Below are 11,133 nucleotides of genomic sequence, written 5' to 3'. Positions count from 1 at the left end.
TTGCATAAAATTTCTTTTTGTTGCTTCCCCTATCTTTATAAAAGACCGATAAATAGTCTGTAGTGTTGTGTGTATGTGTGTGTGTGTGTGAAAAAGTCTAAGAAACCACTATCCTGAACTGACATACACCAAATCCAGTATTATCATCCTAAAAATTACAAAATAAAAATGCAGAGCTGAGTAACCACTAAAAATGGCATTATTTTAAGTCATTACTGCTACATCACTATCAATATGTATATATACATATATTTTATAAATTAATTTGAGGACTATAATTCCTTCCTCCTGAACTCAGCGTCTTTTTACACTTTTCGATACCTGTGGATTTGTTGGTTTTATGTGCATGAGCAAATGAATAACCAAGGTTATATTTGAAAAATCTGATGGCAAAAATAATTAAAAGTCATACTGATATTCACCAATATAGGCCATTTAGCAAACTCTGGCAAATACTTTGCTAACCTGCTTTTATGTAAATTAAAAAAGAAGAGAACGTGACTCAGGGTCATGAAATTATTCAGTTCATCATCACATCATTTTACAGCTGCACACACTGTACAAACACACAGTTATCATGTTGTAAACTCTCTGCCCGGCTCTAATTCCCCTTTCAAGTAAAACCTTTTTATTTTCTGTCCTTGCATATTATATTCATCATATTATTTATTTATTTATTTTGGGATTAAAGATGAGCTATATTTTTATGTTATATTGGACGACATTACAGAAATTACATGTAAGATGCGGCACTGTGAAATGATGTGGCTGGAAAAGGGTGATAGGATCATTTCATGTGCCGAGTCAATTAACCTATTTCAATTTAAGACACAAGCTCACTGAAGGTGTACCGTGTACGCTGTATTGTAAATTTATCATGAGATTCACCCATTTATTGATTTTTGCATATGAGCTTTTTTGTTTAAAGTTATTTGCCTTACATATGAAACACACACATAAAACTTTTTTGGCATTTTCTTTTCTTCTTTTAAAATTTTACTGTTGATAAAATGCATAACTGCTTCATAATTCTTGGTAGATACAGGTTCTGGACACAGGTGTTTGGTCTGAAGTGCTTTAATGACCTGAATAGTAAACACAAATACTCCCTTTGGCATTTCAGAAGTACATGAGAACCAGGATAAAAAAAAAAAAAGCTACATTTTCTTACCCACCAAGAAAAGCTGCCAACTGCAACATCTCTTCCTTCTCGTATTATTTGTCTGTACTTTCTGCTTGTGAATTTGTCAGCAGAAGCTGAAATATTGTGACTTTTAAGATCTAAAAACACCGGATCCCACATTTCCTATAATGCAAATTGATAGCATCTTTCATCAGTCCCTGCCTACCTGGTAATTGCCCACCTCTTTCAAACCCCACATACCTGATGGTAATGCAGGTTTACTGTTTTTTTTAGTGTTGGAACCAAAACTAAAACGACTGATAACATTGCTCCAACGATATCAGGATTTTTTTCTCAAATCTATAAAAATCTCCCTTCACCACATCAAATTGCATCACAAAATCAGGGTACTGCCCCTTCAAAAACACTTGTATTGTGTGCTTAGATGTATTGGAATTCAAAATAAGCAATCACAGAAAGACCTGGAGGAGATACAGCACCTGGCTGTGTTCATGAAGGCAACAGTACAGTGGAAAAGCTTAGTGTTCCTGGTCCACATCACAAAGTAAGACCATAGTTTTGACCATTTTGGTTGTGAAAAACACCAATTTTTTTTCTGGTCAGAAGAAACAAAGAGCAAAAGTTGCCTGTTCAAAGAAGACAAACTTGAAAAGTGTGTACAAAGTGTATTTTTGCAAAGTGGAAATACCCCTGTAACCCTCAGCTATAAGCACTAGAATGCTCAGTTACGCCCATCTTTGAAAATAAAGGATTTATGTCAAAATACTGAATGTAAGTAAATCCCCACAACACAGGCGCTTTGCTTTTGAAGTTTCAAGATACAGAAAAACCCAAGTAAAAAAATTCAGAACAGGAAAAAGCCCAGTCACAGCAAAAATGAGAAAACAATATCCACATTTTCCAGGCTGAACACTCCAGAGGCTCAGAGCTAAAACAGCTACAGCGCTAACAACCAGCAGCTGGGAGGTCCAGGATCCAGAGGCAGGTGGGTGGAGCTACTGGGAAGCAGATAGGGTGGAGGCATGGAAAGAGTCAGGAAGGTTCTTGGCATACTCCACCAGCTCATAGGAATCTCTGATGTCTGTCAGGCCGAACCAGAAGACGGTCCATACCCCGTTAACAAAGCTCCCATCACAGTGTTTAAAGTACCTGGACGGAAAGAAAGAGAGACAGACTTTGTGAAATGTGTTTGTTAGTTTTATATTAACGTTGTAACAAGACTACGGCCCTTTTTTCAAATAGTCAGTCTTAGGCGCTGCACTGTGCAGGCGTCTCCACATGCTGTTTTGGTTCATGCATGTGCTCAGACTCAGTTTCCACCAAAATACCAACTGACTTTGCAGGTGCACTTGTGCGTAGTAATACATAGTAGTTCAACCGCTGCAAAATATAGTTCCAAAGTAAAAGGCTGTTTGATGGCAAGATAAAGCGGTGAAGATATTCCAAATAAAGCGAACACTTCAATTGATATTGGCTTTTTATGTAGCTAAAACACATTTTTCTGCTGACCCCATCCACATCCCCTTTCAGTTATTTGTTTAAAAAGGATACCCTCCCTATCTAGCTCTTGTCCGTATGTGCTTTTAATTGTTGCTTTGTACAAATAGATCTGCCAAATACATGTAATGTCCAGGTGTATGTCTCACCAGGGGTTGATCCTGTTGGTGGCTCTAGACCTCCAGAACAGTTTGCCCAGGTCCTGTCTGATACACTCCCACAGGATGTGGCCGGTGCCCTGGCCCTGCTTACTGCTGCTCACCACAAACTTGTCGAGGTAGGGAGTACCGCTGTTCACTGGCTCCATGGTGATGATGGCTGCGGCACTGTAGCTGGAGGGACAGAGGCAAAACATTTAGCAGAGAGGCTCACTTGGTTTGGATTCATATATCTAACATAGTTACTGTTATGGCCCCGGTTGTATTGTTGACCGGTGTCCAGTTCTTTCTGTATTACTCTGTTGTGTGACTGTTTTTTTGTGTGAGAGTGGTTGCTCTGTTCGTGTGACGAGCCTTGCGTGCTGCACCTTTAGGTCCCATCTATTTGGCTGGATGAATGGGCCTTTTCCAGTGCCCAGGCACCAGTACCACAATCCAGATCTATGACAGACCTGACAGCAGCATCTCGGTTCTGTCCCCGGCCTCCAAACTGATCCAGTTTTATTAGTTCTGTGCGATACCTATGAGTGTTTGTCAGGCCCAGTGCCGGTGTTAGTATTGTTGTAAATAGATTTAGGACTACGTAAGTACATAGATTGACACACTTTATTGCAAATAACACTGAATCTGTAGGGGTGAACTGCTTTACCTTAAGCAGGCAGGTTTAGTCAGTGTCATTTGTTTTCACCTAGGGTTTCACTTACGCTAGTTTCTTTTGTTTATTGTTTTGGCCCTGGTTCATCCTGAGGTGGTTGCTTCTAATAGTTGAAATAAACGAATAAATTGCTTCACTTTATCGATCAATCAGTGTTTCGACTTTGGTTTTGGGGAACGGCAGCAGAAACCACCTTGTACTTTTATGTTGCGCTTCTAATCCCCTAGACGGGAGTGTAACACTTAAACCTGTGTGCGTTTGTTTGGTAATGACGACAGGGCGCAGGTTATAATGATAACCCTGGCCTTGATTTATATGTGGGTTTGGGGACTTTATTCCTGGAATAGTTGCACACACCCTTCAGAGAGGTAGATGGAATGCAGTCGTCCTTTCAGGGAGTCAATGTAGTCTCGCCTCAGAGTTTTATCAAATGACTTGTTGATGAGAGCCAGGAGACGCTCCACATCGATCCCATCCAGAGAGCTGTACCTGCACACACGGACAGGGAACAATCATTTACTTTAAATGCTATAAATGAGTCAAATCCTGTGTGTGTTTCTGTGCTTTTAAACTTGTGAAGGAGACAGCAACTCAATACTTTAAGGAGGTAATTTATGGTCATGACTTGAGTTTATGGTTAAGGTTCAGATTACACATTTGTGTGTATGTGCAGTTAGTTACCGGTGTATGGGGTCTCCATTTTTAAAGAGTGTCCCAGACCCTAAGGAGGAGGGACAGACAAGAAGAAGCAGTTATGAAAATCCTATTAAAAAATAACTCATGTTAATCACTACTGGCTGGTCAAACCATGTCTCCACACATACAGGCCAGCGCCCTCTTGGGTTACACCTCAAAATAGACAGCGCTCTATGCATGTGTGTGTTTACATATGAGCCAGTCCACGGCCTCACCTCTGTGGCTGAACAGCTCGGTCAGCAGCGTGTTGGCAGAGGTAATCACTGCAGACGACTCAGTCGGCAGCTGGTTGAGCAGTCTGGCTATGGTTGTCACTCTGTGGCGCTCTGCAGTGCTCAGCCATGCCGCAATGGTAAGACTGGGGAGGTCGCAAGGCAACGACACCGTGCCCAGCACCTGGAACACAAATACAAAGTGTTCGGGACATGTTTATGTCGATGTATTCTGCAGCCAACTTTGCAAATAGATAGATGAATACTATACACATACTATACTACCACATACTATATATATAGTATACTATATATGTCTATGGAAACAGTCAGGAGTCAGGGTCCATGCCTTGTGCTCTTGGCTGCAGAGGCCTCCTGAGTTGTTTAGGAACATGACTTTGTGCGGCTGTAGGGCTCGGGAAATAGCCGCTGTCACGTCCGTTGGGTCCAACATTACCGAGCAACCGCGGCCGTCCCTCCCCACTGGACAAACCAATGGGATTGTGCCACAGTCCAGAGTCCACTGGAGGAGGCTGGTGTCCACAGCAACATATGGTGGAGCACTGAAGGGAAGAAGAAGGAAGAGGATGAAAACAGGGTCAGTGGCAACTGTACAATATCATGCATCAGTTCCAAAAAATTAAATCTGCTGACTGATACAAATCTTGAAGCAATGAAGAAAAACACTCCTTACTGAAAGACAAATGTGAACAGGTGAACAAAACTCATGCAGTAAGAAACCTGACACCCCTCACCTGCTGCCTCGTGGTGCTTCATGCAGCAGGAGGAAGGACTCAGCAGAAAAGAACGGCAGTACGGTGGCTGAGTGCTGCTGCAGAGCCTCTGTCAGCTGCTGGCACCACTCCACCAGCCCTCGGCTGCACCGCGGCTCGGCTACCGGTTGAGCCGGTCCCATCTCCCTGTACTCAGACCAGCCCATCACCACCACAGGCTTCATATCCATCCGCTGCAAGAAGGAGAGCCCAAAGGCCAGGCTTTGAACCATCTCCCTGCTGTTGAACACCGAGCTGTCCACCTGGGAGGGACAGAAGCTGATTTTAGACAGCATGCAGGTGATGTGTAACACAACAGCATCGGGGATTTGAAGGTGAAAGAACAATGTTTTTGTGCAATGTTTTTTTCTATACAGAACGATGGGGCGGAATAAAGGCACAACCTTCCTACCTTGAAAAGGCTGCATAAAAGGGACTAGAGACAGGCAGGCACGCTGATTAGTGATGTGCAAAGCAGCTCTTTACAGTGTCCTGAATCACTAGAATCAGTTCATTCAAAACATTAGTTCATTGAATTGTTCAGTGACTGACCAGAGCTCTGACTGTGTAGTCCCACTCACAGAATTGAAACACGGCCAAACTGTGTATATTCTTCATGATCCCTGACGTCCAGAGACAGGAGTGCTGTCGCTTTGAAAAGCACGGCAAACTCTGTTTATAATTCTTGATATTTTATGTTTCCTCACTGAATATCAGAGAGGAAAGCTGGTTTGTAATTACTTTTAACAGATCTACAGTTCTGCATTACTCTTGCTGGGTCTGATTCCAGCAGGTGTCACATTCACTGTGTAGTGCGTTCAGTGAACAGGATACACTCATTCATTCAGTGGGTGAGTGTATCTCCGAAAACTAATCACACTCGCTGGGATACAAACGGATCACTTTCACTTGCAGTGTGTGTGAGTGTAACACTGCACATTCACTCACTCAGTGATTCAGTTCAGTGAATTGTTCGTTAACGACACTACACTAACAGATGGACAAAAAACACAAAATGTCTCATTAGCACAGTAACAAACTAATAAATTCTCTAACAGAAGTTTTTCAGGGTCTGAACCACAAAACAGGGTTAATTTGTACAACACATCAGTCCATTTCCTATACATGACTGTCAAGTGTCAAAATCTGTCAAACTTATTTTTATAGCACTGTCATCTTTCTTGGGTTTAATGAAGTTAGTTAAAGTTACTTTTTTTTTTTTTGGTAGTTTAGGGCAACCTCAGGTCTGGATTAGAAACATTATAATAATATGTATAATAAAAAGTTTGTCTACTTGGTATTTCTTGACTGCACTTGAACAACTTTTGATGTTGTTCCTCAGGTTTTGGCTGTCAAATAGAATTAAGTATCAATTATGAAATTTACAACATTTTACCTCTGGCACCTGTCAACTTTAAAAGCCTGGACTTCTATCAGTTATGACCAACTGACGGTTCTACTACATCACGGTTTTTATGAAAAACCTGATGAGTTATTTTCTTTCCAACCATTTTTTAGGTTGTGAAATTGCTCGTATATACTGAAACGTAAAAATTATATTAGTCAAATAATTCAAAGAAGTGCGACACAACAGTTTGAACATTTTCTGTGAAGTTTTTGAATTGAATAATAGTTTACCATGCCGCCTACCTCCAGTATGGCAAATGCAGGAGACTGGGCCGAGGTGGCTCTCTGGAACTGGGTCAGCCAGTAGCGAGCCTCCCGGGGGTCTCCACCGACTTCATTCAGAAAAGCCTTCACGTCCCGGTAAATTAAATTCCGGTTCGCCAGCACATGTCGGTCTGCGGCGGAGAAATACCCTGGTTGCTCAAGCTGGGCCAAAGCCGCGGTCTTTCCTCCCGTGCCGGCCGCGTCAGAGCTCACCATACGGCGATGGGGACCGAACATCCTCCGCTGCCGCTGGCCAGAACTCCGGGTCAGTACTGGGAGAGACGGACTCGACAGGTACTTTCCTGCCATAACCATGGCCCGACAACCGGAGGAGCCGCTGTTTACTTTGGCCATGTTGCCTCCTGCCAGAGTCCTGAGTCCCTCGGGAAGACGGCTGAAGTTGGAGAGCACCGCATTTAGTCCCTGCCGGGTACTAGCAGCTTTCGGGAGCCAGTGTTTCATTCAGCGGGCTCCGTGCTGCTGCTGCGTCGGCACTTCTCAGGTTTCATCAGCCCGGGAAATGAAGAGAGATGCTGTCACCTGCAGTGGAGTATGGAAGTTGTAGGCTTTAACATAAAATGTAGTAGAGCTCAGTTTTAATCAGATTTTGACTCTTCACTTGATAAAGCTGCAACCACTGTGTGAGAAAATATTTTCAGGCTGTCCTGTCTATCAAATGGGTATAAAATGTTTATAGTTATTTCTGCTTATGTTACTCAAACTTATTATTTAAAAAAAATCTACTCAGAAAAAAGAGGTGTATCACAAGATTGACAACTGTAACTTTTGAAAATGAAAATGTAGGCTCTATTTTATTTTTCTTCTACAAATTTAAAGTGATGGAAATTGGATCATTAAGTGCCCCTCTTTAGGCAGTATTTTAATTTTATTATGGTCATTTGATGTAGTGGCTCTAGAAGATAGAGAATGAATACTGAAAATTTTATAAGAATAAAATAGGATTCCTTCTCCCTTAATTTACATGGATTATCATGACTATAGACATGATACAGACTACCATAAATCACATTATTGATCATTTTGACTGATGTGAACTGAAAGTCCATTCATAGTCAAACTCACAATGTACAGCCTAATAAATAGGCCTGTTACATAATTTATGTACCTTTTACCACCCTATGTGTGAGTGTCTAGTTATTCTATAAAGAACTTGAATATCTGACAAAAAATCTCAGCACAGGGTCCATTCAGAAGGCTAGCTGTTAGAGCTTTTGATCACATTGCATGATCTTCAGCGAATGGAGTTAAGTATGGAATTAGATGTTAAAATGTCATTTTTTCTGAGCATTATGAGGACTTTTCATCCATGTCAACTTGACATTTTGCTCATTTCATCAAGTCAAGTAAGTGTAATCCTAGAACACATACATGTGGAAAATTACATTTTCATTTTTAAGTTTACATGATCATTTGAATAAGATCCCCAATAGGCTCATATAATGACTTTAATATATATAATTTTAGCCTGTTTTGAGGATGGAGCATTATATCATCATCATGGATTGTGCATTTAAAGGAGAATCCATCCCTTTATATTCAATTCAATTTTATATGATTTCTAGCTTTAAGACGATAATACAGACTTAACTGTCCTTGGGCATGGGAATAATACATGTGACATTTAAGCCTTTTATTTAGTTAAAATTGCTTTCAAATGAATGAACTGTATTTTTATGAATGTTGTGATTATTATTTATGAGTATTTTGAACTTCATACACAGCTGCTGTTGGACTTTTACCTTCACTTCCCGTTGCAGTTCGTGGATTTCAGCTGCAGCTTATGAAGTTTGAAGGTTCCTTTATGGATTTTGTGTCACTTGCAGCTGGACTTCATGTTTGCTGGTTCACTCTTTCCTTTCCTGTGCCCATGAGACAAAGCGGCAGATGTACTCACAACACCGCAGTTCTCGGCAGAGTCATATAAATACCAGCATAATAAAAGTAAACTGTGGAACCATCGATGTGGGGAACATGGGTGTAGTCCTATTATAAGACATATTAGTTTGAAATAATACAAGCATGGTTGGCAACAAACAAACACCTGTAACAGACGGTGGAGCCGGAAGGGGAGGGGAGCTCTGCACTGTTATACACTGCCCTCGTGTGGTGATTGGGCAGTTTTGGCGCCATTTAGGATTTAAATACGGACGACAAAAAAAAAAACATGATGGCGTTAGAGAACTACTCGGTTCAGTGTGCAGTCCGCGGTAGTTAAGTACTCGGATCTCCAGGAACCCTCGTCCTCTTACATCTTGTTTGAAGAAGAAATCAACTACCCGGTACCGGGGGTAAGTCCGACAGCGTCGGAGTTTTAAGAGGTTACTCTATAAAAGATTTATTTGATTGGGAAGATGGCTCGTTTGCATGGTAAAGGCATAGGGTGAAACAATGAATTGAATGGAAGTGAAACATTGATTGTTTGGGAAGAGTGTTACTCAGCACAAAGTTCAGATACTTAACTGAATTTCTGTTGTTGCTGGTCCTTGTATGTCCAGGCAGTCCGTTTATTATGAATTTACACGGACCCAGGATCTGCCGATGAAGGCAACAGAAACACCTGCACTCTGATTGGACTCTGCTTTGAATTTGGACTGAATACTACTACTAAATTAACTATTTTAATGAGGTCGTATTTGCCACTCAATAGTAGTTTGTTTCTCTCCGGGAAAAGGGGAAAATATTAGAATTCTGTTACTAAAAAAAACATTTTGAAATAGTAAAACTGGCTATGAATGAGTAAGTACATGATTATGAAAATATAAAACTCAGCATATCCAGAGATCGTTAAACGGTAAGCTTGCTTACAGTTAGCCATGGCAGTTGACCACTTACCGTTAGCCTAGCGTTAGCCTAGCATCATGGGACTGGCCTTGATTGTCGAATAAGTAGTTTTCAACAAATAACTTACAGCCTTTCAAGTTTAGAACTTGGTGTTAATGAACCATCCCGGCGATTACCATCAGCCGTTGTAGTCTTCGGCAAGTTGTGGTGTGACACGTTGAAAATAATTTTGTCCAAAGTTTAGGAGTTTTACCGGCTGCAGGCACTGAAGGTAACTGGATGTAAACAACCACGGCGTTTGACTACTTCCGCTTTCGTGACGCACATCATGAAAAGGGCCTACTAGGCATAGGGTGAAATAGGCTCTCGTTTTCATTGGCACCAGTAAATACCACTTAGACCATATCCAAGTCATGTAAATATAACATACTCTGCTGTGTTTTCTATATGTTATGCTTTTTGAGGTGTGTCCTCTGGGAAGTGCCATAGGACTGCCTTGAAGTGTTGGTTGTTGTTGTTGTGTGCCTTGTTTTATATTGGCACTGACTGTATAATGTGACCAGTTGAAAACCTGTCTGATCAGCTAATTCCTCATTAAGGTGGGAGAATAGTGAATTTGCTGACTTTGTTAAACTGTGTTGGTATTTGTGCTGACTGGTTTTGCATTGCACACTTTGATATTTGTGTACTTTCTTTTCTTAATAGGGACGTTTCCAGTTGGGGGGGTGTATGTAACAGACTCTCCTGTTTGCTATGTGTTATGCTTTTTGAAGTGTGTCCCCTGGGAATTACCGTAGGGCTGCCATAAAGTGTTGGTTGTTGTTGGAAACTATTTTGGGGGTCACACGTGGAGTACAGAAATAAAGACAAGTGTCGCTAGTGTTCATCGTATTCCTTCTCCATGACCCGTTTGCAGTTTTGATACTAAGTACATTGATATTGCATAACCCAAGACGCTCGGTTACATAAGGTTTGAGGTAGCCTGTTTCTTGCTGAGAAATTTGGTGTGAATATAGGGGTGGGTCATCTGGCAAAATGATCACTTAATAATCTTTTTTGGGTAATTGCAATCCATCTGCATTCTGTTTCCGCTATTTTTATTGAGACAGTCCTGTCTGGAAGTTGTGATTTGTATCTTTACGCCACTTTGATGATTTTTTTTTTTTTTTTTTTTTTTTTTTTTTTTCTCTCTTCGGATGTTTGTCTGCTCGCTGCCAATGTAGATCCGCAATGCTGTTTACAAATTGTGTCACAACTAATCAGGCCCACGGATGGACTGTAACTCAGCCAACTTAGCAGGTTAGCTGTTTAACAGTTGGCAGTGGGCTGGTTAACAGTGACTGAATATTTAAATTTAAATATCTAAAAAAGCAGCTATTGATGATGCAACCTGTACGATTTATCTGGAAAGTAGATCATGTTCCAAAGTAAGATCATCCATGATAAAGGAATCAGATTGCCCACTCCCATGTGAACATATGTATGTTAGGTAAGCAGCAGATGTTTTTTTTGTTTGTTTGTTTGT

The 11,133-nt window shown here is 41.0% G+C and overlaps 1 protein-coding gene across 1 annotated transcript; it reads right to left on the bottom strand.

Annotated features, from left to right (window-relative positions):
- Nucleotides 1-1,061: 1,061 nt before the first annotated feature.
- nags (N-acetylglutamate synthase) lies at nucleotides 1,062-9,905 on the bottom strand. The gene is made up of 10 exons (XM_056402500.1): nucleotides 9,660-9,905; nucleotides 8,567-8,686; nucleotides 6,786-7,346; nucleotides 5,118-5,398; nucleotides 4,712-4,925; nucleotides 4,366-4,546; nucleotides 4,136-4,175; nucleotides 3,812-3,943; nucleotides 2,791-2,973; nucleotides 1,062-2,293 (listed from the first exon to the last, which is right to left on the bottom strand). Exons 3-10 carry the CDS (start codon nucleotides 7,266-7,268, stop codon nucleotides 2,140-2,142), a joined length of 1,668 nt encoding a protein of 555 aa, XP_056258475.1. The 5' UTR covers nucleotides 7,269-7,346; nucleotides 8,567-8,686; nucleotides 9,660-9,905; the 3' UTR covers nucleotides 1,062-2,139.
- Nucleotides 9,906-11,133: the final 1,228 nt, after the last annotated feature.

Source organism: Seriola aureovittata, chromosome 17 (assembly GCF_021018895.1).
Source record: "Seriola aureovittata isolate HTS-2021-v1 ecotype China chromosome 17, ASM2101889v1, whole genome shotgun sequence".
Classification (NCBI taxonomy): domain Eukaryota; kingdom Metazoa; phylum Chordata; class Actinopteri; order Carangiformes; family Carangidae; genus Seriola; species Seriola aureovittata.
Note: the sequence above shows the minus strand (reverse complement) of the source record. Positions and strands in the feature narration are given on the sequence as shown.